Genomic DNA, 26,757 nt, shown 5'->3' on the forward strand with positions numbered 1-26,757 from the left:
TTTATCTTTATCTTGAAAAAAAAATTCTCTTTGCCTCATATCCCGTCATTTGCAATTCCATTTAGATTATCAAAGTAGTTATCTCTGTCTATATTTATCACTTCTTCCCGTCTTCCTATATTTTTTTTGTATCCACATAGTTGGGCTCTTACTCCCAACTACTCCAGTTACAGTCAAAGCCAAAAGTTTCCATTTTGGCAAATGTGATTGTCATTTCTTCTATCTCATACTCAGCTAATCAGAGCATTGGACAGTTGAGTATATTCCCCCCTCACCCCTTTTCTTATCTGACTTCTGGGATAGTACTCTTTGTCCCTCCTAATTCACTGAGTGCTACTCATTCTGCTTGAGTAGCTCCCCCCTAGATTGCTCCAATGTCAAAATATTGGAATAATCCAGGGCCCATCCCTCAAACCTCTTTTCCCTTATGTTTCCACTCCTTCCCTCAGCGTTCCCACCAAGTTTCATACTTTAAGTACCACCACAATGCCACGGATCACCAAGTTTATACCTCCTCCCTATACCCCTGAACTCCAACTTGCTGCCACCAACTATTTAAGTTTATGATTTAAGGCAGGAATCTTACCTTCAATGTTCTACTCAGCACTACAACAGGGCTTGACATAGCACTCAAAGGTTGTCTGTTAGGAGTATTGTTAAACTAAACACCACTGTGCAAATATTTAACAGAGAACAGTGATTAGCTAATTCCAAGTAATTGCTTCTTTTGACCTAAGTCAATGGTGTAAGGGAGGACAATTTAAGACCTTGCTTTTCAAGCATGCAGTCATCAAGTGGTCTGGTTTGTTCTAAACCTGAGAACTAGAGCATCCAAAGGAAGAGATGGATCATTTATCATTTGGGAAATCTTCTGTTAAAATTTGTTCTTAGGGCACTCGGGTGGCTCAGTCCACTGGGCAGCCAACTTTGGCTCAGGTCATCATCTCACGGTTTGTGGGTTCGAGCCCCATGTTGACAGCTCAGAGCCTGGATGCCCCTTCGGATTCTGTGTCTCCCTCTCTCTCTGCCCCATCCCTGCTCATGCTTTGTCTGTCTCTCACTCTCAAAAATAAATGTTAAAAAATTTTCTAAGTAAAAATTTAAAGAAAACTGTTCTCATTCTCAGACTATTAGTAGGATTTGGACAGCCTAAATCTCAAGGATATATTCTTAAGAACAGAGTTGAAGAATTCTAGGCAGCCATTTCAGAATAAAATCAGACATAGTCCACTGAGCAGAGGTGAAGGTTGACATGGCCCTGAAGAGAAACCTAGGAAGACTGCAACAAGGATGTGGCCTAGGTGTCTTTGAACAAGAGGAAATAAATGACTTCCCAAACATACAGGTCATTTAACAGTTTTTCAGACTACGATCCACAGAAAGTTTACAGCAACATGGATAAATCTCACATACTGCTGAGCAAAAGAAGCCAGAACCCAAATCAGTATATACTACAGGTTACCATTTAAATCAAGGTGAGAAGAGCAGGAGGAGAGAAATTTCAGAAGTGATGGCAATGGTGGCTTTTTTGTTTGTGGGATGGTCACACCGGTAGATGCTCAAAACTTGAACTACATGCTTATGATCTTTACATTTTAGTTTTACATTCCTTAAATGAATGAAAGGGGCCTGAAATGAGTGTTGTGGGGGACAGATCGGAATTGAGAAAGGTAATTGTGAGCAAATCTCTTCACTGCACAGTCCCTCACTGCATATGTTAGGTTTACAGTACACTGCAGATATCTAAGAGGAGGCAATAGGATGCATTCTACTCCCGATTTACTTGCTCAACAATTTCCCTCACACATCTACTAATATCTGTAAGGCACTCATATTTCAGAAGCCACTCACTTTTGACTGTAGGAAAATTCAAGGCTGCAAATACCACTGCAACCATTAAAAAAAAAAAAAAAGTCAACATCTGATTTAGGCAATCATCTTTTGGTGAACCCTCCCAGAATAAACAGAACATTGCAAAACATATCCTGAAAGAAGGCCCAATTAGGAACTCAAGTAATTGTGCCCCAAGGAAGTTTCTTTTGGGGGTTATTGGCCTTAAATTCCTTGTGGAAGTATATAGTAAAGCCAGTTGTCCAATAAAGAACTTCTAGATTATGAGAATAATGTATTTTTATAATGTTTAATTTCTGAGAGACAGCACAAGGGGGGGGAAGTGGCAGAGACAGGGAGACACAGAATCTGAAGCAGCCCCAGGCTTTGAGCTGTCAGCACAGAGCCCAACGTGGGGCTGAACTCACAAACCGTGAGATCATGACTTGAGCCAAAGTCGGAGGCTTAACTGAGCCTCCCAGGTGCCCGGAGAATAGTATATTCATCAATGTACTTTTTTTTTTTCTATTTTCTCTAAATAAGCTCATCCAGAGTGAGCATTAAAAACACAGGTTTAGGGGCGCCTGGGTGGCACAGTCGGTTAAGCGTCCGACTTCAGCCAGGTCACGATCTCGCGGTCCGGGAGTTCGAGCCCCGCGTCGGGCTCTGGGCTGATGGCTCAGAGCCTGGAGCCTGTTTGAGATTCTGTGTCTCCCTCTCTCTCTGCCCCTCCCCCGTTCAAGCTCTGTCTCTCTCTGTCCCAAAAATAAATAAACGTTGAAAAAAATTTTTAATAAAAAAAAAACAAACACAGGTTTAAAAATATAGGCCTTTCTTCCCCCACCCCCACCCACGATGGGCATACAGGACGGCACTTACTGGGATGAGCACTGGGTGTTGTATGTAAGCGAATTTGACAATAAATTATATTAAAAATAATAAAATGGGATGATTAAAAAAATAAGTAATAGAAAAAGATATAGGCCGTACAGGGGTGCCTAGGTGGCTCAGTCAGTTAAGTGGCCAATTTGGGCTGAGGTCTGGTCTTGAGGTTCGTGAGTTCAGCCCCATGTCAGGCTCTGTGCTGACAGTGCAGAGCCTGGAGCCTGCATTGGATTCTGTGTCTCCCTCTCTCTCTCTGCCCTTCCCCTGCTCACTCTGTCTCTCTCAAAAATAAATAAACGTTAAAATTTTTTTTTATTTTTTTAAATATAAGCTTTAGGTTCCCTAGGAAGCCACACTTGTGTGCAAGAGACACACTTGTGTGCACGAGAAGGAATGCCTAGAGCTCCAGATCTGTATCTGCAGGGCAGCGAGGGAGGCAGGACAAGGGAGAGGGAAGAGATTAACTATGGTGTAGTCCCAACAGAGGCCTCAGCAGATGCCATGGAGGCTCTGGTATACCAGGATGGTCCCTCAGCATCGTCCAGTCCCGAGGCAAGGGAGCCAGACTTTTGTATTCTCACAGCAGACTCCAGGGGAGAGGCAGGACTATGGCCAAAATGGCCTCTTTGGTGGAGGTTAATTTTCACAATGAGAATCCACTGAGAGCCATCAGTTATCAACACTCCCAGCAACAGGGAAAACGAGTACCTCTGAAGGAGAAGCCGGGCTGCACATCAGTGTTCACCATAGCAGCCAACCTACAACCCTCTTCCCAACTCAACAGTGTCTGACCTTTAAGAAACCATTCCTACCAAATCTCACCCCCACCCTATTAATACACAAGCTCTGCTTAAGCACAGTAGCCAAGGCTCTGAGTTTTGCACAAGTATTCATACAGTTGTGAATAACCCCAAAGGCTACTGACAATTATTTTTGCAATATAAATCGTACACCAAGAAATTCATGGACTGGCTTTGCCATGATTGCAAACCTACCTATTCATGAAGACATGAAGCCTGAGATCAGATTTCTCCAAAAACACAGTAATCCATAAAACAAAATGTATCATCAGAAAGCTTTAATTTTGTAACAAAGTATTTTTCAATCACACTTGTCTTTGCCTTCTTGAGTAAGATTAAATTAGTATCTCATTGGACAAAGTAATGAAAATGGAACTAGAGATTCTTTGTTTCCCCCTGATTCTGCTTTTTAATACAGGCTGTCAATTCATTTATTCTTTCAAAATTCAGCAGGAGATACCATGCTTAGCCTTGAAGATAGGTAAGAAGTTCACCATTTAATAAAGACAGACATGTGAACAGGTATTAGTCACACGTTTCTTTCAAAAAACAATCTAAGCACTATGTGTACAGCCATCAACAAGACAAACCTAGTCTTTGCCTACATGCAATGTGAGACCTGATAAAATAGAAAGCTCAAGGGGCCTACATATGGGAGGAGAGCCATGGAAAGCTTGATAACTGTAAGCCAACAACTAGCCTTTACAGAGCTCTTAAGTTTACACGTGTCTGGTGATTTTTTGTTTGTTTAGAGAGAGCAAGAGTGCACACGCACAAGCATGCGTACGTACACATTTAGGGGAGGGGGCAGAGAGAGGGAGAGAGAATCCCAAGCAGGCTCCTTACCATCAGCACAGAGCCAATGCAGCGTCAAACTCATGAACTGAGAGGTCACGACATGAGCCAAAATCAGGAATCGGATGCTCAATGGACTGAGCCACCCAGGTACCCCATGCCTGGTACATTTTAACTCTGACATCAATTATCTAAGGTAGATACTATTTTTCCCTATTTACAGATGAGGCAATTCAGGCACAAAGATGAAGCAGCTTCTCAAGGTCACACAGGTAGTGAGTGTCAACAGTGGGATTCAGAGGACTTACCTCTGGAACTGAGCCTTGACAATGGAGTAGGAATTTGCCAGATGGATACTAGGAGGGGGGTGGGGAGCATTCCAGACACAGGGAACTGCAAGTACAGATGCTTCAAAAGGATCAAACCTGCAAGTTCACTTGCACTCAGGCTGCCTATAGAAGAAAACAGGAATCCAGGCCTGGGAAGTGAGAACGGTGGGGGCAGAAGAGACCGGAGTTGTGCCTCACAAGGGAGAGACTGAACGAATGGAAGCACAAGTTGATCGGGAGTGAGGTCAATTTTGTTTTAATAAAGTCAACACTAGTATTAATAGAAGCCACGGACATTAACAACATCCTTTAAGCATGTTGGGTTAATTATTTATATGCATGACCTCCTTTTAGTTTCATTGCCACCTTGAGGGAGGTACTACAATTATCCCATTTTTACAAGGGAGGATACGGAGTCTCAAGGAGGACAGCTGGATTGTCCAGGGCTCTGCTGTTTGAGCCAAGGAGCTGGGATTCAAAACCAAGGAGTCATGACCCAGAGCCCAGGCTCTCCGCTGCCTGCTCTAGGTGCCCGGCATCACCCCCCTCCTTCTCTGAGGAATGCAGAGGGGGAGGAGGGTGGCAGAAAGGGAAAATTCCCACTAAGGAGACGCTCCAGCCCAGCAAGCTTGTAGGGCATGGGCCGGAGGATAGGACATCTGAGTCCACCCAAGTGGCATTGTGGACAAAGTTCTGGCAGTGAGAACAAACGAAGAGTCTTGCTAACAGCCAGCTGTCTGAAGAGATGCTGATTCTGTGACTAAGAGAATGGGTGGAGATAAGCACCAAGAAGTGGGCACGGGGTAGGGAGAAAGGTGCAGAGTCAAGGTCTTCTAGGGCACAGACGAAGGGGGTCAGGCAGCTGAATGTCCAAGTCAAGAGCTGAGAGAAACCATCTGCTAAGAAGGTACAGGTTTGTCCCAAGACATGTTGAAGGGACTCAAGTGATGGAATGTGTCCAGAGACAACGTGAAGACAATGGACAGAAACCGAGAAAACTGTGCTATTCAGCAAAGACTCCTGTTTTCTTCTGTAAAAATAAGCAGATAGCGTGTGTATGCATGTATACACTACTGCGTCTGCCATATAGCTGCTTTCTTTAGAAACTATAGAAGGCGCATTTTGTTTGGTTTACAAGGAAGGCAGGAGGCCTTCAAAATTCTCTGAGAAACTAACTCTGTCTTCCACATGTGAGATTTTTAATTACTTCTAGGCGGTACAAGTCTGGACAAAGTAAGTTAGTTGAATGGTGTTATGCTTTTAAGAACTAAAAATGCTACAAACGGTTTGAGTATCGCCCAAGAGGTGCTTGGCCACTCTGAGCCCAAGTCACTGACGTCAGTAGCTACGCTTCGGGCATAAGCGCTTACGGGCTCTGGACGGAAGCACGGCATGCTTACAGCGCTCCCAGGATATGCCATTTTCTAGCCTTATTTATGTTAGCTCTTCACCCTAAAAACACCACAGAGCAGCTTACCTGCTTTAGCCATCTGTACAGAAGGCGATTTCTCCCGTTTCTAACAATAGAAAACTTCCCAGTGTTAACATGTAGCAAAAAGGAGAAACAAGAGAAAAAGAAAAAAAAAAAAAAGCCTCTTTGGTCCGCCCTCCCTGGCTGTTGCTACCTTGCAGTTTATGACATGCAGATAGAGGGAGGTCTGGTGAAGTGAACAAGGCAGCCGGAGAGCTGGTCCATTCCCGTGGAAACCACGAATCCCTGGGCACAGGCAGCTCTCCCTACTTTCCTGCGGGATTTCTTTTGTGCGACTTTGAGAGGGGCTCATGAATGATTTCTCAACGTGTGCCTGGCTCAGGCAAGCCGCACAGGGAGGGAGTAACCCAGCTGAGTGGGGGCAGAGCCAGCAAACACAGACCGCGCAGCGCTGGAAGTGGTTCTACTCGTGCATGCAGTTTTTGAAGTCAGCAAAACAGAAATCAAATTACTATCCTATTATGCTGGTCGATGCTCAAGAAGGGACTCTATGCTCGCTTAATTACCATGAGAGATGCGGCAAGTCACAGAACAGCAAAGTATGTCTAACGTGGGAACCCTGAAGACAAATGTAAGTTCTCATGCTGCTGTATTTTACTGCCGTACAATTTTCTTTCTGGCTTGAAATCGTGCTTGGCCAAAATGTTACCATTTCCATGAGAATTGCTAGCGTGGAAAGTTGTCTGATCTTTGCTTAAGACTTTTTTTTTTCCTTCTTTTATTAACTAAGAATAATGCAAATGGAAATTCCCGACAGCAGCTGGGAAATTCCCGACATTCAGCCTCAGACTTAGAACTATAACCCCAACTAGATTCAATTACTATGGGATTAACACTGGATGTATTTTTAATGGATTTTCTTAATGTAGAATGCCTCCCGCCCCACTGTTTTGGACTGCATGCTATTTTAATACTGCTGTGGCTAAACTAGTGTGATCAACATAACCAACAGAATGAGATAGAGCTCAGGGAGATTCCTGGTAATCACCAAACTTTTCTTTTCTGGCCAGGATCACCTTGTTTCTTCCTGAATCCTCAAAACTCTGCAACCTCTGTTAAAAAGTTCATTCTGCTTTTTTGACCTTGCTTTGAAGGGAAAAAAAAATGCAACCAACAAGCCTCCCCTAACATTGTGAAGGAAAGAAACAGAAGAAGCCACTGCAGTTCCTCAATAACCATTGTGATCATGAGGGAAAAAAGGCAACCCAAGTTGCCCAGCATGTACACCAGCTTCCGTGTGACAGAGCGTGAGGAGAGAAAGATGAATGGCGGGCTGAGGCTCTGACTTGTTAGTTTTCCTTTACTTCAGCTGCTACAAATTCCGGCTTAGCAATGGATGTTCTTTTTGAAGAAAATGCTTCCTTGAGCTCCACTACAAACTCCTTAGTGCAATTACATGACGATACAAGGCTCTACAATAATGACTTTAACAACGGAGAAGCTAACACTTCAGATGCGTTTAACTGGACAGTGGACTCGGAAAATCGAACCAACCTTTCCTGTGAGGGCTGCCTCTCACCACCCTGCTTCTCCTTACTTCATCTCCAGGAAAAAAACTGGTCTGCTTTGTTGACAGCTGTAGTGATTATTCTAACCATTGCTGGAAACATACTCGTCATCATGGCAGTGTCCCTAGAGAAAAAGCTGCAGAACGCCACCAACTATTTCCTGATGTCACTTGCCATAGCTGATATGCTGCTGGGTTTCCTTGTCATGCCCGTGTCCATGTTAACCATCCTGTATGGTGAGTGGCGTTAGTTTCCCAGCTATACCCACCCTGGTAATAGCATGTGCATGTGAGGAGATGAGCTGGGGCTCAAGGGACAAACTCAACACCAGGGTTTATTTATAGTCAAGGGTCTACCGTGTCATACTCGTTAAATTTAAAGTGAACTTTCACATATTACACGATCTGACAACCTATTATTGGAGAGTTTGGGGCTTTGGGACACGTACATTTCATCTAGTAATTTTAAATGCCCCCAAAGAAGTCATAAAGCAGTAATCTGTCCTTCTGAATCCCCTTGATTTTCACTTCTGTAGATTCCCAAGTATTCCAGCCTCCGGGACAAAACACAGTGGTATCTTTGTCACAGTTTTCAGCACTTCTACTGGAGTGGTAAAACCTTCCCAGTTGCTTTAGAACATGTGCAGAGACAATCTCAGTGGTGCAGCGGGTGTGATGTTAAAATATGCAGATTCTCCTTTAGAATAAATGAATTACTCCAGTGTCACTTGTTCCTACCCAGAGAAGCTAATTCGGAAGTGTGCCTCTGAATTATGCCCTCCGCTCTTTAAAAACACAGCCACACCAACTCCTCCCGTCTGGTTTGGAGGGTAGAAAACAAACGGGAAGACATTAATCCTGCTGTCTCCAACAGTTTCAAAGAGTCAGACCTCTTAGCAAGTCAGCAAACACTGGGACGGCTTCAGCAGAAAGCAGAATGTGAGGTTTTCAAGTCAGGAGTAATACAGTCGGGTTTCTTTTTAAAACAATATTTAGACTGACATAGGCACACAGTCACTCAGAGCTGGAAATACATTATGGTCAGTGTAACAGGGGATCTTTCTGGCCAGGTCTTAGGGGCTATATATGTATCACCCCAGCGCCGAGTCTGGAAGAGGAGGGAGATGGGCAACGCAGCGCAGGCGCCGGTTTGCACAGGGTCGATAATGCTTCCTTGCAAGGCCAGCCTCCGTTTGGCCACTCAAATGTCACACCGGGATGATTTCATTAAATTCGCCGTCATTTCCCAGACAGGCTGCAAAGGTTCTGGCTTCCTCAAACCCCACCCCCTTAGAAGGCGAACTCCGGGAGTTGCGCACGACTCCCAGAGGTTCTGTCAGGGAACCAAAACCACAGCGCGGGGCGGAGGCGGGGGAGGGGGGGTGACCCCAGTGGCAGGTGGGGGGCAGGCACCCGCCAGCTGGGTTAAGAAGCGAGGACCTGGCCAGGGCCTCCAGCTCGGGATCCAACTGCGCCCCCTGGCGGCGGCCACTCCGCGTGCAGCCTGTTCCAGCAGGAGTTGGACCTCTCCCCGAACCCATCACCGCAGGGTGAGGAAATGCTCCCTCCCTATCCTTGCCTGGGAAACCAGACTAGGCCCGCCCCAACTGCCTCCTCCCTGCAGAGCAAACTCCAGAGGCTAACATCAGTTCCGACCAGACGGAGCAGGGCTTCCCTCCAGGCACTTGCAAATGAAGACGCTCCTGTTTTAGGTTTTCGTTGTTGGTTTTTTCCCCCTCCAAATAATCAGAGTGAACAGCATTATGTTAGGCTGGTATCCTGCACCCTTTACTTTCCTAAATATAGGTGATGGCATTTTCACAGAGTCTGTTTGCGAATGTAGTTCATTCAGCTTTGTGAGTCTGGAATATCGCAAAGAAAGGCAATCTTTAGAACTTGCCTTTTCACAAGCACACAGATGCAACATCACTGCTTACACAACTATCAAAACTAATACAGGTTTACCTGTTTGAACCCCTCTCCAACAAAGACAGGGCACTTCAAATATGCCTTATGGACCCTCCTCCCGCAGAGCTCTTCGTTTTGGAATCATCAGGGACAGATTTGCAACACTTTGTTTGGGGCCCACCTCCACTCACACCCCTAGGCCCCGGGACCCTAGAGAAAAGCTCTCCAAGCTGATTGCAAAGTGCGGGGGCGGGGGGGTGGGGGGGGGGCGGGCTGACAACCACTGCCGGCAGCAGCAGCTGCCCAAATGTGATCCTTCGACCAGCAGCACCACCTGGTGACTTGTTAGAAATGACTCTTCTGCCCCACTGCAGATTCACATCATCAGGACCTCCAGGTGGGGTCGGGCAGTACCATTTTAAGACCCCATCAAGGAAATTCTGAGGCTCCCTCAAGTTTGAGAGCCACTTCCCTGAAACAATGGTCAGGGCAAGAACACTGTGCTTTTCTGCAGGTTTCCCCTACCCACAGGCACATTCCAAACTGGAGTTAAACATCCCCAAATATTATGTAATTACTTTGTCTTTCCAAATAAAAATATTGCCCATCTGGACCTTTTAATCATTTATTCATTCACACCAATAGCATTGATTGGGAGACCACCAAATGCAATCACTGTGGAAGACTGAGGGGTTCTAGTGATTCGCAGGTGGGTCGAACCTCCTGCGACCCTACAACATGTGTAAGAGGTGAACTGAAGGCAGTGCACTACAAGAGGAGCTTCAATAGAGGGGCTCAAAATACATCGAGGCTGCTAGCTCATTAAAGACAATAAAGGTTGATTCCGTCAGGCAGAGGAGATAGATCAAGAGAAACCTTGAAGACAACCCATGTTAACCACAACACCCTGGCCTAACTGCAGCCACAAGAAATTTCCAAACCTTGTGTTCCTCAGCTAGTATGGGCTTATTGTAAACACAATTTTTTTAAGGCTTTTCAATATATTGAAAATCTGTGGTAATTGCCCTTTGCCAGCACCTGTGCCTTTGCCCGGAATGGAAACCCTTCCGGCACGGTAAGTGCCACCCACCAAGAGGCCAGAGGTCCCTTACTAACGCTAACCTTCTGCATCACAGGCTATCGGTGGCCTCTACCTAGCAAACTCTGTGCTGTCTGGATCTACCTGGACGTGCTCTTCTCCACGGCCTCCATCATGCACCTCTGTGCCATCTCGCTGGATCGCTACGTTGCCATCCAGAATCCCATCCATCACAGCCGATTCAACTCCAGAACTAAGGCATTCCTGAAAATAATTGCTGTTTGGACCATATCAGTGGGTAAGTTGGGTACAGGATTTCAGGGTCTCATTTGAAAGGACAGGTCACACCTTCCAGAGGGACTGGTCCTGTTTTGTTGCCCTGAAACCTGACACCCTGAATCTCTGGGTGTTTTTTTGCTGTTGTTGTTGCGAGAGAAGGTATAATGTAGTCATTATCAGGTTTGCTTTAGGAAGCAAAGTCTATTAACATCACTGGCTGACAATGTCAAGCTTTCACAGTTAAGACCATACATACCTACAGCACCAAAATTAGACCTAACTGTGCCAAAGCCACTTCCAGATGCTTTTCCCCCATCTCACACTTTCGAACTCAGTTCTCTACAATTCCCCCGGAGACCTCAGCATTTGTCATCACCAGACTGTGGTCAGTTTAAGACTACAGATCCCCACGCTGAACAACACACAGCTTCTCGAGACTGGGGAAAGGTGCTGGATTCTGTAACTCAGAGGCAGAGGACAGAAGACTTGCAGAGGCAGTACTTGCTCAGGGTCAAGACGTTTCTGCCTGCCTCATGCCTCTGTAAACCCTGGTCCTGTTATGTCACCACACCCCAGAAGATCTCAACCCCCTTATGTTGATCACACACATTCACTGCTCACCAGGATTGATGTTCTGTCACACACCCAACAAACAGGAAAGCCTGGGTAATGGAAGCCAGAGGGGCAGCTCCCAGGTAACTAAGTCAGTTGCACCTGTCACCTCAGCAGACTTGGTTTATAACCAGATTCCCCCGGGGTTTGCTTTAAATCTACAGAACTTCACAGGCAATAACACTGCACCTGCTTATGGTCACATGGGTACCAGCATCTACTAACATGAGAGACTATGGGATTTGATAGCAGGCTTGAGTCTACCCCACAGCGTGTAATAGAAATCCTAGTTCATAGCTAACACGAGGATGGGTTTTTTTTGAGTTCCTATTGTTTGCCTTGCTGCTACAGATTCTTCTGCAGAATAGGTAACTCCATCTTATGGATGAGGGAACTAGGGTTCAACAAGTGAAAAGACTCCTGCACAGTTAGCCAAAAGGACTCCCACAGCTAGCACATAGGACCGTGCCAAATTATGATGGAAAAGCTAACAATCTGCATGATTTTTTAAGTTGTGTAGAGTCTTCTATTTTCCATTTTAAATTTCCTATTGCAGTTTGAACTAGATAGATCTCATTAAGCTTATTTGATCAATTAGGGAGCCAGAGCAATGAAAGGTCTTGTGGGCTTGCCGGATCAGCTCTCCAACTAATGGCGGGACTGGGACTCCCACCCTTCTGGCACCAAGCCCTGCACTTACTGCTGAATGACCACCTTCTTTATAAAACCATATTTGCTTTACCAAAGTTTGTTGTTTCTGCATCTATGCAATCTTAGACTCATTCTCTTTCAAGAGAAAGACTAGTGACTCTCAATCCCAGCTGCACCCCTGGGGAGCATTGTGATTTAATTCTTCTATGGGAGGGTGAATCTAAGAGTACAACTAGGGTTGAGGAAGACAAACAAATAGCAAGAGGTAATTAGCAAAAGTAGGCAATAATTCAAATGAAGTAAACCATGCTATAGTCTAGTTTTACCCTTGTACACTGTCCCATTGGTGAGACAGACACTAGGAGCACTACCCATCTTTTACCTTCTGCTGTACTAACGGCCCTTGCCCCATCTTAGTCAAGCTCAATAGCACTAGAAGTAAGGGCTGTTTCTGAGCAAAGACTACCAACCCGGCAACGTTTAAAGCACCTTACAGGAAATCAAGTGCAGAGAGGTTGCACAGGACGACATCACTCCATTCAGCCATCACTCCAGGAGGAAGGCAGGCTGCAAAGGTTGTGGGAGTGCTAGTAGGGGGTCATCATCAATGAAGCCATGCTTACAGCATAGCTACTATGTGCTTAGCACTGAATGGACCAAGTTATGTATTTGAAGACCTCCAACAAGGTGGTGGGGGAAGGCAGGTAAGAAGACAAAAATGGAGTTTACCTAGGCTCTATATCACAGGTCTGAGATGTAAGGCTGAGTAGAGGAGAGTTCTACTCGAGGGGAAAGTTCGAGGGGAGAGTTCTACTAGAGGGGAAAAAATTCTTAAGAACCCAAAGGAGCTTAGCCTAACTATTCTGAATTTTCTTGTGTTTCCATTTATATTTTACATTTAGATACTTAGTTGAGATGGAATTTTGTGTATACAAAATAACGGGTTCTTTGACTAACTTCACTTAGCATCATACCCTCCAGTTCCATCCACGTAGTTGCAAATGGCAAGATTTCATTTCTTTTGATTGCCAAGAAATACTCCATTGTATATATATACCACATCTTCTTTATCCATTCATCCATCGATGGACATTTGGGCTCTTTCCATACTTTGGCTATTATATTGCTGCTATAAACATGGGGGTGCATGTGTCCTTCGAAACAGCACACCTGTATCCCTCGGATAAATGCCTCGTAGCACAATTACTGGGTCATAGGGTTCTTGTACCAATGAACATAGCCTTTTCAGCATCTATTGATAGATCAATAAACTGAAGGGGAAAAACTGGTATCTTGTTTTCTTCCTAGATTTGAATTTGAACTGCCCTTGCATTCCTGCAATACGTTCCTAAACAAAATTGTTTTTGGAGGACCTTGTTAGTGAGTTTTTCTTAGAAAGATTCTTTTTCTAGCTACAGTAAGTAAATTTGGGGCATTACTCCCCCCTTCCACCATGGTCTTTAAGTAGGAACATTCTTTAAAAGTTATATAGAATTTAATTCTAAATCTCTTCCTGCTACCTTTTCAAATGTTATCTTTAATTGCAACCCTAACCTTTCTTCAGTGGTTATTTACATTTTCTACCTTGCCTTGGGTTAGTAATTACAAAGTTAAAATTTTCTTTCATACTGATTATTATTAAATGCAATTCTTGCCTTAACATCAAAGTCAACTGATCTTAGTATAGCTATGCCAGTTCCCTTTTGGTTATCATACTCTGGATCTATCTTATTCCATCTTACTACTGTTACTTTTTTGATTTAATAAAGTATATTGCTTTTAAGCAGCAAATAGTTTTCTTTGTAATCCAATCTTTACCTTTTAATTGGAGTATTTACTCCATTTATATTTTGTGTAACCCATATATGCAGTGTTTGGGTTTAAATTTACCCAGTTATTTTTCCTTGTATCTTCACATTTATTCTAAAAAAATTTTTTTATTAGTTTTCTTTATTTTTGAGAGGCAGAGACAGAGCATGTGTGGAGGAAGGGCAGAGAGAGAGGGAGACAGAATCGGAAGCAGGCTCCAGGCTCCGAGCTGTCAGCACAGAGCCTGATGCAGGGACCAAACTCACGAACCATGAGATTATGACCTGAGCCAAAGTTGGACACTCAACCGACTGACCCACCCAGGCACCCTATCACAATTATTCTATATTCTGGTTTCTATCCTTGCTTCAGTGGCCTCATCAAGAATTATTCATTCATTATTCCCTTTATAAGCTTGTTATTTCTTTTAAATCCTTTTAGGGATTGAATATTCATTTTTTTTTTTTTTTACCTAATAGAGTACAACACAAATTACCTTAGTATTTGTTGGATAGTGGAAAACCTTTGGAATAGTTTAACCCATGTACCCCTAGATTTCCTATTATTTTTTCCTATTTCCTTTTTTTTTTTAATTTTTTTTTCAACGTTTATTTATTTTTGGGACAGAGAGAGACAGAGCATGAACGGGGGAGGGGCAGAGAGAGAGGGAGACACAGAATCTCAAACAGGCTCCAGGCTCTGAGCAGTCAGCACAGAGCCCGACGCGGGGCTCAAACTCACGGACCGCGAGATCGTGACCTGGCTGAAGTCGGACGCTTAACCGACTGCGCCACCCAGGCGCCCCGTCCTATTTCCTAATTTTAAGAATCCTTTTAAAACCCCTAGGACTGAAGTGTTCTTCTCCCTATTTCCCATATACTAACCATTTCTGTTGCTGTTCATTACTTTGGTCATTTCCATGATTCTGCTGGCCTTCATATTCCTTACGTCTGAGGAATTTCTTTTAGCCTAAGTATGTAGTTTTCTTTCAGCTTATGATTCTCAACACCTTTATTTTGCTGTCTTTTTTAAGCAGGATTTTTGCCCAGTCAATAATTCCAAGTTTCTAGTTTTCCAGCAACTTAGAAGTGGCATTCTCAAATTCTAGCTTTTAGGATTTTGTTTGATTGTGAGAACTCAGCTGACTTAGCGGTGTTCCTTAGAAACCACCATATCTCTTGCTACCCTTTGCTGCTTTGGGATTTTTTCTTTGTATCTTAGCAATTTTACTATGATGGGCGTACATGAGGTTTAGCTTTGGTTTTGTCCTGCTTGGTCCTTTTATCTATTCTTGTATTTGTTACTCAATGTCTTTTGTTAATTTAGCAATGCTATTGGCCATTGTCTTTTCAAGTACTGCTTCTGCCACATTCTCTCCCCCCAACACATTTCTTGGACTCCAGTTTCATGGACGGTGGAACTTTCATGGTTAGGACTCAACTTTTCTACTTTTCATCTTTAAGTCTTTAGTCTGGGCAGTTTTACTGCATTTTCTTCTGGATTATTAATCCTCTCTCCAGCTACTTCTAATTTGCTGTTCAACCTACGTATTATAGCCATAATAGTTCACTGTGTTTTTAGTTTTGATATTTCCATCAAATTCCTTTTGTATGTATTTAGTTCTCTGGAATAATTCTCCATGTTTTTAACAGTTTTCTTAAATACTGAATCACAGGTGTCTATATAGCTGAGTTACCTGGGGATTTCTATTTTCTGGGATCTTTTTTCCCTTTGGCTCTTAGTATGCCTGGTAATTTTTTTTTTTTTTAATACTGGACACTGAGAAAAATTGTGAATATTCTCTCTTGACAGGGGTTCTTTAGCTTCAGCAGGCAGTTACAATAATCCCCTTAATCCAATCAGGGATTGAGTTTATTTTAGTCTGACTTCATAAGCACTTATTTTTAGTTTACCCTTATACCTAAGGGTATAGTCCTTCATGACTTCAAATGAAAGCCTCAAGCGTTTTCCATTTTGTGCAACTCTGATCACCTATCTTCTCAGCACTTTAAGGACTGCTGCCGACTCTTCAGTTACTCAGCCTCTCAGTCTATTCCTCTAACTAACTGGTATATGACTACTTGGCAGAAGTGGATAACGTTAATACATTCTTTGTGCTCCCTTCACTCCTGAATCTTAATTCATGAAATCCTGGCTGCCTTGGTAGCCCTAACTCCAATTTTTGATCTCCCTAACTCCTGAGACAAGGCTTTGGGCCTTGAGTTCTGCTTTATTTCAAACTACTATTACCATACCTTTTCCTCATTTGAAATTGTCCAGTGCATCTTTTCTCCTCTCATTTTTGTCATTGTTCCTTTTATATTTTCACAACTTGTGTTTAACCCACCATCTGCCTACCTCTGCCTTTTGAGGAAGAAATTCAGCCTATGTTACTGTCACAATTGACAATTTTATTCTTCTATTTCATATGCTTTCCTTTGTAGTAGCTCATTTTCCCTGTTTCTTAGGTTTACTCAATTGTACAAGGCCTTCATTTCCTTCACCCCATCCCAGCAGTTTGGATTAGCTGGTTTTTCCATTCCTTTCATTATCCCAAATCATTTCACTGATATTTCTACTAATATATCATAAATAATCCTTCTAAGGTTGTTTCATTTCCTCGTTCACCCTGAGGCCAAAATCACAGATTTTTCCATAACTTTAAAAGCACTAAGTAGTGAAATAGCTTTTTAAGTCAAAAAAATGCACAAACTGTCAATATCCAGACATAACTGACTACCTGAGAAAAAATTTTATGGCTAAAAACTCAATATGAACAGTCAAAAGAAAAATTTCTGTGTGTATGAAGAGACCAAGGGTTGACATTTCCAACCTACAGTAAGTACCTACATTTTGAAAAACAAAAAGACAACCCATAAAAAAACTAGGAAAAATATGAACAGGAACAAAATGGACGATAAATGCTGGAGGAAAAAGGACAATAAATTGACTGGAAAATGCTTAGCTTCTGTAATAGTCACGGAACTGTAACTTAAAACAATGCATTACCATTGTTCACCTGTCTCATTGTTCACCTGTCTCAAAGTTAAAATGAATAGGGCACCACACTAGGTGTTTCCACGTGTACTCACATTTGTGTGAATATGAATTGCTCTTGGACAGTCTAGCCAAAGTTATTAGAATTTTACCTACTTCAGATCATCTGTTCTACAAAAAAAAACAAAGTAGGTGTAAGAATCTATGCCTACAATATTAAGAGGTGCAGCAGTCTTGGGAAGTAGCAGAAAAGAAGGTTGGATTATGGTTTGTTGTATTGTTTTTATCCTAATTACAGACCATTTTATAACTCTTAAGAATACAGAGGTGGGGTTATTGGATATTCAACTGGAAAACTGGCCATGGTTCTAAATGAAAAAAGATTTCAGCATGGTGTGGACGATATGAGCCCCTGCTGGTAAAGTAGGAATTTATGGAGATCTATTAGCAAGGAGAATCTGAGGACTTCACATTTGCCAATAAGGTGAAATTAGGGGGAAAAAAATGGCAGGATTATTGTATTTTCCCTTGTATTCTTCTGTATAGTTTTGTCCCAAATATTGTTATGATGATGAAGAATGAAACATTTCCATCTGTGGCATGGGAGGGGCTTCATGGAGACGGTGGCAGACCTTCCAAGTTGGCTCGAATCTAGCATACGGCAAACCTTGGGAACCACAGCCTAGATAGCTCGTTTTCTCCTGCACTTGGCATTTCTGAGATTTGCTGCTGCCTCCCCTACTTACTGCTACCAGCTTGGTCATTTTGCCATTGCCAAGGCTTTCATCCAATTCTGAGGCAAATGAACGTAATTACAAATCAATTGCATTTTCTATTTGTGAGCTTCTTTGAGTCAAGAATTGATGACAGAAAAGATTGAGGCATTAGATTAAGAATGATCCCAGGGTTCTTTGGATTTCATCATCCCTTCATAAACCCAATTCCCATGATCAGAGGCAACCATGACTTCGCTACAACATATAAAATAAGCAAACCCTTTCCCCTCAATGATTGCCTTGCTAATGTCATGTAACAAGAGAAAATACTTTATTCCCCAGCTGTCTTTAACAAGTCTAAGTATAGGTTAGATGGAAAAAGTGAAATAGACTCTTTTTCATAGTCATTCACGTGACAGGCAAAGACACCTATGTAAATTTTTTCTTGCATTTCAGAAATCTATTTGCAGCTCATGGAATCATTTTTTAGTATCATGGGTCCAAAAAGAAAGTTTTGCCTCCCTCCTCAAGGCTATGCCTGACTATGTATTCTCTACATTACTACTTTTATAGTAGGAGAAAGGCCAGCTGTGTCACATGTATTCAGAACCTGTGTTTTCACAAACTGACAGCAGGCAGAAATCCTCAAATGCCTCGGCCACTAGGTACAACCTCTTGCCTTCGAGCAAGTCAAAAATTTACCTTCTTAGTGCAGATTGATAAAGAAACTGAGGGACAGTGGAAGGATCTCGGTGTAGCCTTAATATTTTGTATAGGACTTTGAGTATCTTTAGACAATTTTCTATCTTGTTTGGTATGGTCAGTCGGCCACAGATCTGGGTTATAAAGTAAAAGCCTGGAGTATTGCTATCTAACTGTCACTCCTAATCCCTATGACAGAGCAAGTTTACTAACCTCTCTGTACCATAGGTTCCCCAAGCACGATGACAGTAATAGTACCTATGTCCTGACATTTAGGGATTGAGTCAATATAGTGTTTGTGTCTTAAGTGTTACAACATGTAAACCTTTCCGTAAGGTTCTTGGGGTTTTTTCCTAACAAATTATCGGGATTAGCATTTTGTCTCTTTTCAGGATTGATCTATGTATTCCCAGTACATTACTACTGGTCACTTGACATTGGTGGTTTTTACCACAGGGATTTTTGTTTTTGGATATGTTCTTTTCTTCTTTAGGTCTCTTGAATTTTGAGTTACTAAAATTGCCTAAGTTATTAACAATATAAAATCAATAAAAGTAATGGAAGATTAAGTCTTTGAGATATTTAGAGAATTTAACCTGCAATTTTATTCTTTCTACATTGCTACTTATGCCTTTTTTCCCCTGATTTGACATGCCACTTTATCATAATCTGAGTTCCCATATATGTATTTGGGTTTATTTCTGGACTTGTTTTGTTCATCTGTTTATTCTTTTACCCAAGGTGTATTTTGGATTAAGAATACATAATAGCATTTATTATCTTATATCAACTCCCTCATTCTTTCAGACTTACCATGACCATTTTCACTTGCTTTGAGTTTTAGAAATCTCATCTAGCTCCAGGGGGGGAAAAATACTTTTATTGAAATTGCATTTAGCTTAATCAACTTTCTAGAACTTTTGGGTGGTATACTTGTGTATCTTTTGGGTCTTTTCTACTTTTCTGTGTTTTTGTAAGAAGACTCCAATTCAATATGAAATGAACTGAACGTATAGAAACAAATATAACTATCTAATAAAATTCTAGCATTTGTCATTTTAAAAAGCCATATGCACATAGGTCCAAAAGAAACAATAGTGAACTATGCTTCATTTTTCTATCAGATCCTATCTTCTGGGGAAAAAAAAAACTTACAAAATACAAACTGAATTAACTGAATCAAATGAGCTCAACACCAGTGTTCTGCTGGCCTTTATGCTGGGGCCAATTCCCAGCTCCACTGCCTGAAACCAAGTATCTAAGGAGTCTGCCTGGGTTTCTCTCCTCTGGGACCTGACAGGTTTATGCCCAACTCCCTTACTGCCAGGAGTCAGCCCAGGAAGTGGGGTCCAGAGACTCAAGCAACCAGGACAGGAAGCCAATGGGTCACCTGCTCTGTCTCCCACTGCTGGGAGATCACAATGTAGGCTAGCACCTACCAGGACACAAAGGCAAACCTGACGAACTAATCTACATCTTCCTTCCCGTTGGTTTCTGTAGTCATTTCATCTCCTGGGTGAAGTGAAACTGCCCCCCCAACTTTTTTTTTTTTTTTTTTTTTTTTTTTGCCTCTGCCATCCTGCATGGTCTTAATCCAGGAGCTCTGGGCACCACCTCAGCCTGCAGGTGAGTGGGCCAGTGTCCATGAACAGGGATGCTCACAGCCACACACAGATGGCTGTCCTTCCCAAGAGGAGCACAGTGCCAGACAAGCTGCCAAGTGGCCAGCCCCCGCAGGGCCTCTACCCACTCAACCCACCTTCTCTTATCCCTTGAGTTCCACAGTCCTTTCCTTTTCTGCCCACAGGTGCAGAATTTAGGGACCTCTTCCCTGCTGACCAGTGCTTCTCATACTTAGGAACACCACAGAAAGGCTAGGCTTTTGGAGGACATGTCCTTGATTGTCCTCCAGGATGCTCGCCCATGGATAGGAAGCCATTTAATGGTCCACGCAGCTCAAAACCTGCCAGACTGACAGCTGACTTCTTTCTGCATGGCAGACTCAGCCACAGCTATGGGACAATATGCTCAATAAAATGACACTTAGCATATACTCTCCAGGGTTACTGGAAACTGGTGAGAACATTAACAACTGATTTTGGTGGTAAAGAAGAAGGGCTTATACTTTGCTGCTGTGGCCTGCTTACAGACTTTTTTGCTCTTTTTAATCACTCCCTCAAGGAAAATGAGGAAGGAAAGGAGGGACAGGACTCAGACTTTTGTTGCCTCTGACCATTTTTTAAGTTTTACTTAGAGAGTGTGTGCACATGAGGTGCGGGTGGCCTAGAGCAGGGGGGAAGATCCCAAGCATGGAGGCCGACATGGGACTTCATCCCATAAACTGTGACATCATGACCTGAGCTGAAATTAAGAGCCACTCTGCCTTGGGTGACTGAGTCACCCAAGCACCCCACTTCTGGCCATTTAAAGCAGAGGGCTAGCATCCATATACTGCCCCTCCATGCCCACGGGCTGTGTCAGGAAACTTCAGGTTACGGAGGCTTTCACTTTTTCCACGTCTAACCATTCCTTCTGGGGTAGATGGTAGGAACCCTCCAGTCAGAGACTATGGTAGATCATCTGATTGATAGGTTATCACCAGCACCCTTCATGTCCTAGTACCTGCTTCTTCGTTGGCCCAACAAAACTCCAACCCTGGATCACTCAGAACACCAGCCCTCACTGTTGCTGCACCCACGTAACCAAGAGCTTTTGGAGAAAGTAGCCCACTGAATTTCATGGCACTGTAGATCCCTGGTTTCCGACTTTGCCTGGACCCTCACTCTGGTCAGTGCTTTGGTTTGTCCCTAGTGGATCTTTCAAGTCTTTTCCTATTTAAGTTTTCTCAACCTCAGACATTCATTCTCCATATAGATAACCTTATCCCATTCTCCTCTAAGAAAAGGCCATCAAGCCCAATTCCCCCTTTCCCCACTTCTACTTCCCATTTCCAATTTCCAAATAGGCATTCTAGGACCATCCATGTTCTTCTGTACTTTGTCTCTACTTCCTGTCCTTCCCCAAAGTGTCTTCAACTCCTCCCCATCCTGATTTAGCTCCTTAACAATTCCACCCTTGCTTGTTCCATCTTGTCATATTGTTCACCCTCAAAGCACCATCCAGCTTTGGCCGCCCTCCTTTTCATTGTTCCCAAGGTCACCAAAGCCTTTCTCATTTCCCATATCTGGAAGGCTTTAATAATATACTCAAGTAATATGTAAATACCTTCTCAATGTGAAAGTCAAGCAGTTCGGACTACAGAGAACACAAAGTCGCTGTCATCTCTTCTGCCTTTCCTGACCAGAACCCACTGGGGTAACCTTGAACCTCACCTTACCATTCAACACGGAGCACAGGCATGAGAGGAGCAAGTGAGTAGTACCGAGCAAAGATCCCTCAGATTTCAGCCCTTTGACAAGGCCCCTCAGTCCCCTTTCATCTGTCTCTCCTTGGACTCTGCACTTCAAGCTGTTCCTTCTAAACCCTGCTGGCCTTCACTGCAGTTGCTCTGGTTTGGCCCTTTCTTCAAGTTCTGCGTTTTCTAAACCAGATCCCATCTGCTGTCCTCCATTTGTGAATTACTAATGAGTGTACATTCTTTACATCGGTTATTCCAGTTAATTTTGACCTGTGCGTTTTGTTTTTTAATCAAAGGAATTTTAGGGTTGTCTACACAACCCTGATTCAAAGAGATTTCTCATTCCTTGTCTATTCTTTTATGTATTTAATTCAGATTAATCTCTTCTTCAAAACATTCCTCTGTTCCTTTACTACCTCCCAGAAGAATCACTGTGAAGGTTTATATGAGGAATCATATTTACAGGCTACACTCAGATAGTTAAGACATGACCAATTCCCACATTTAAGGATACCACTTAGTAAACACATTTGATATAGGAACTTTGGAAACCACTCAGGATATAGGAACCCAAGATCTAATTACTCAGGGATCCTTTTTGCTTCTGATACAGCAGTTACCCCATCTAGTTTTTTGTTTGTTTTTGTTGTTGTTTTTAATTTTAATTAAAATTTCATTTCATCCAATGAAAGATACTCCACCCTGTCTGGGAGAAAGTTGATGCTCATTGATTGTCTTATTTGGCCCAGTGGTTATTGTGTCTGCCTTACACACTGGCTAATGAACCCCTCATAAATGCCCATGTTGTACTATAAACCATGTACCTGTGGTTCCTCTACTCAGAGGGAAAGGAGAGGGTCCTCTTACATTTCCCAACTACCTAAGTTCCCAGCACCTTCCTGTACATTCCTACCAGCATTCTATTGTGGCTCCCATCACTATTCAGACATCACCATTCTTAGATATATATTGAGGCATTACCTTTTGGATGCCATGATGAAAAGTCACCAAGTCTGCCCTATCATTCTGGCTTAACACACATGCTCCCCCGACGTATGCCTGAAGACATTATTTCTTTTTATTGGTCTCCTAAAGTCACCTATCAAGGAATCAAACACCTAGGAGACAAAGGCAAAGTGTATTTAGCCATATATAGGAACTCAATCATGTTGTTTCAACTAAGTAAATCAACTAGAAAAGGATGGAGGAAGACCCGGAAGAATGGATAGGGAAGCAAAGGGAGGGAAAGCAATAGGGTTTCTTCAGAGGCCCTTGTAGTTTTTCCCTGATACCAAGTCATATTTAAAGTAATAGGTCCCCTATGCCAGCTGTTTTACATACAGGACCTCAGTTAGCCAAGCGTAGCTTTTTTCAGTATTCAGATGTAAGGTCTGTTACCATAGAAACAGGTTTGGCAAGATGGGTCAAAGCAGCAGCAGAGACCTACCATAAGCATTACACTAACTTCAGGCAAATGTTAAAAGTCACACTTTGGTCTCTTCTATAACTTGGTGCTTTAAACTCAGCAGGAGAGCTTTATTAAGTCAAGCAAAAAATAGTTATTAATGAGGTTTCATTTTTGACTTAGATTTCTCGTAAAATTGACAGCAGTCACACAACAGTGTGACTTGGTAATGTTCCTCTAGGGAATGGAAAACTTTCAGATTCTGGGTATGGTGTTCAGAACCGCCCCCCACCCAGCCCTTTTCTCCGTGAACTGTCATAGCCACCACTTGCTCATCTGCATATTTTGAGGTATTTTATGGTTTAGCTAAACACTTGGATTGTTAGAGAAAACTGAAAGATTCAAAGAAGATGACTGAATTGTGAAAGTGTTCCTCTAAGCATCCCTAGTAGCCATTCTCATGTAGCATGTAGCCATTCTCATGAGCATTCTCATGCTCATGGTTTCTGAAACCATGTGCAACAAAATTGACAACCCATAACTGAAGACCATTTCCACCCTTGGAGGAGAACTTCCTTTGAGTCTGAAGGACGACTTTTCTGTAACAATGGAAGTACCTTAAAATTACTGTAAAATGCACGTGCTTGGGGCCCATTCCCAGATCGTCTGGTTCAATAGGAACAGAGAAGCCCAGGAATTGGTATACCTCAAGAAGCACTGCCCGGACTATCAGTTTGGCATTTGAATTTTTTTTATGTATATTTTCATGTATCATACTACACGTATTAAGATTTCAGATTGTACGTATTTGTCAAGAACCAGGTCAGCATTTCCACTGGTACACAGCTGTTCAACCATGAAGAACATACTAGGCTTTTAACAAGGGGGGGTGGAGGGGCAGGGGCAGGTCTTACTTGTCTGTGTTCTTTACTAATAACAGTAGATAGTCACTAATTTCTTGCAAAACTGACCAATAATGAGCCAATCCCGATTTCCTCAGTTTTCCTTTCAAATCTGTCAAGGTAATAAAGTACTTTCTCACATCTAAAGGAAGATCATGATATTTTACAGATATCACGACCCATCAGTAATATTATCAGAATTTAAGAGGTAAAATACAATTAAGACCTAATTTCCCTGGAGCTCTTTTGAAAGGGTTTAGAAAATTTTACATCTTACATGGGATTTGTCTAGAATTAAATTACATTTTGATGATCCTAACTTTCTAATTCCACTTTCTACTCTTGGGTCTCAATACCTAGAATGGTCAGCAAGCCTCTGAACAAAGATGCTTTTGCTCCTGTAGCAAAGAATTCTATTTCTAGATCTGCATTCAACCTTCAGAATCACGCTCAGAACAAGTTGTATGTCAAAATATGGAGGAGAGCACTGAAACCACTTACTGGCCTGCCCAGACAGTGTTACCTCCAACTATCTTTTCCCCTATTTGGAAAGTGTGTCAGCTCTTCATAATTATTTTGAAATGGGGATGGTTCTTGGGTGACTAATTTACAGACCCTATTGAAAGAGTAATGCTAAATAGCCTAGCTTCAGAATGATTTGCTTTTCTTTTTCCATAAAGATTGAAGGCAGAGAAGACATCGCTTATTTAGCAACCCAATCAGTGGCTCAGCAGCGCAAAACAGGATATAAACAGAATTAGAGCAGGTGAGGAGTAACGAATCTAAAGGGTTTTTTTGTTTTGTTTAGCCCAGATCCAGTTTCAAGTAGAACTCAGTAGAGAGCAATCATAAAAGATAGGGTCTTACGATTGATATCCCTTGGTTTGTCAGGTCAAAATTGACTGGTTTAGGGGCTCTTAACAGATTTTTCCCAAGGATAAAATAAGAAGTCAGAATCAGATTGCTTTCAGAGTTCTTTAGGAAGATTGTTCCACATTAATACATGCTAGAAGCTTAAGGTCCAATTACTCTAAGTTGAAATAATTCTCACCACGTCAAAGACCCCTAAAAGTTAAAAAGAAGGAGAGTAGGGATGATGGGTGTGGCTCATAGCAAGAAGTTCAACATTTTAGAGCGGCCTTGCAGCACCAAGCCCCTCTGTCCATGGTACACTGACATTCAGAGTTGAGCATCAACCAGGTAGGAAGCTTCACCGGCAGGATGAGCTGGGTATGGAGACCCAGGAGACCCAGGCTACCATCCAGCTTTCATCAGCATGTGGGCTGTGTCCATGTACTCGTGAAGTGCCAAGTTTGGACTACAGTCCTAAAGTCTGTAAAATTGAACCCTGAAGTCTTGGTATCAAAAGAGAATATTTAGGGAGAGCCCAAGTAAAGCTTAATTAAAATTTATTATCTCTAAACCACCAGTTTGGCTGTTCTTCACATTTTAGCTCAAATTAGATAGAATTCACCAGATTAAAATCGAGTATAACTGATATAGCTCTAAAATATGGCTCAAAACTCCAATAGGTAATTAACAGGTCATTATTAATATACACAAGGTTTTGAGCCAGGCAATAGCTTTCCTCTTTAAAGAAAAAAAAAGTTGAAAACAGTTGCAATTTCAATCCTAGAACTATTTTCATCGGTCTCCCACGTAGAAAGTATTTTAGCAAAGATAATACCCTTCATGTGATTCTATATCCTAATACTTTCATAACGTTGTTTTGATGTTTTTCTATTTTTCCATTACAGGCTCTGTTACAGGGTTTTAACAGAGACAAGTTATTCCCTCATGTTGGTAATGCATACTGTGTTAGCAATCTCCCTGTGGTTTCTAGTTTTGACCAACAGTAGTATATTCAGGACATTCATTTGGCACTTAATAGCATTTACTATATTCTGTCCTTATGGTTGTCTACTTTTTAGTTTAGTACTTTGTTTCACTTGCCCATATTTCCTTCAGGTGCATTTACTCTTGTCCAAATGATTTCTTCACTGTTTTCCTATTTAATCAAATCTGACCAAGGTTTTTGTTGTTGTTGTTTTCATTTTTTTAAGGTCACAAAGGCATGTACTTTTCGAAACCAAGTTTTAATATCCAAGGTGCCATTTCACTATTAAGCATCTAATCTCACGGTTTCACCTTCAGAATCTTGTGCAACCATCACAGCTTTCCATTTCCAAGCTTCCATGCCAAGCAGAAGCTGACCATTAAGCAATTATTCCACACTCCCTCCTACCCTAGCCCCTAACTGCTAACCTACTTGGTCTCTCTGAATCAGTCTCTTCATTTCATAGAAGAGGAAATATATTTGTCCTTTTGAGCCTAGCTTACCTCACTTAGGTTTTCAAGGTTCATTACACTATGTATCTAGAAACTATATTCCTCCTTCTAGCTCAGTAGCCTATTGTAGGTACATTTTTTGTTGATTTATCTGGTGGTGGACACCTAGGTTATTTTCACCTTTTGCCTATTGTGCCAACTGCTGTAATGGACTTTGGCATTCAAGGTTCTGTCGGACTCACATTCTCAATTCTTTTGTGTATTTACCAAGGAGTAGAATTGCAGGTGTTCTAGGTTTTACCTTTTTGAAGAATTGCTACACTGTCTTCTACAGCATTACATTTCCATCAGCAACATGTAAGGGTCCCAGTTTCCCCGTATCAAAGTTACCTTGTTTTTTATTGTAGCCATACTAGTAAGGGTGAAGTGGTATTTCATTGTGGCTTTGAAGT

At 42.3% G+C, this 26,757-nt stretch overlaps 1 protein-coding gene across 1 annotated transcript in view; it reads left to right on the top strand.

Annotated features, from left to right (window-relative positions):
• Positions 1–6,878: 6,878 nt before the first annotated feature.
• HTR2A (5-hydroxytryptamine receptor 2A) overlaps positions 6,879–26,757 on the top strand; it is a 56,913-nt gene continuing 37,034 nt past the window's right edge. The window contains exons 1-2 of the mRNA XM_047861689.1: positions 6,879–7,875; positions 10,683–10,883. Of these exons, the coding sequence (XP_047717645.1) occupies positions 7,464–7,875; positions 10,683–10,883 (613 nt within the window). The 5' untranslated portion in view covers positions 6,879–7,463. The remainder of the gene's footprint in view (positions 7,876–10,682; positions 10,884–26,757) is intronic.

Source organism: Prionailurus viverrinus, chromosome A1 (assembly GCF_022837055.1).
Source record: "Prionailurus viverrinus isolate Anna chromosome A1, UM_Priviv_1.0, whole genome shotgun sequence".
Lineage (NCBI taxonomy): Eukaryota > Metazoa > Chordata > Mammalia > Carnivora > Felidae > Prionailurus > Prionailurus viverrinus.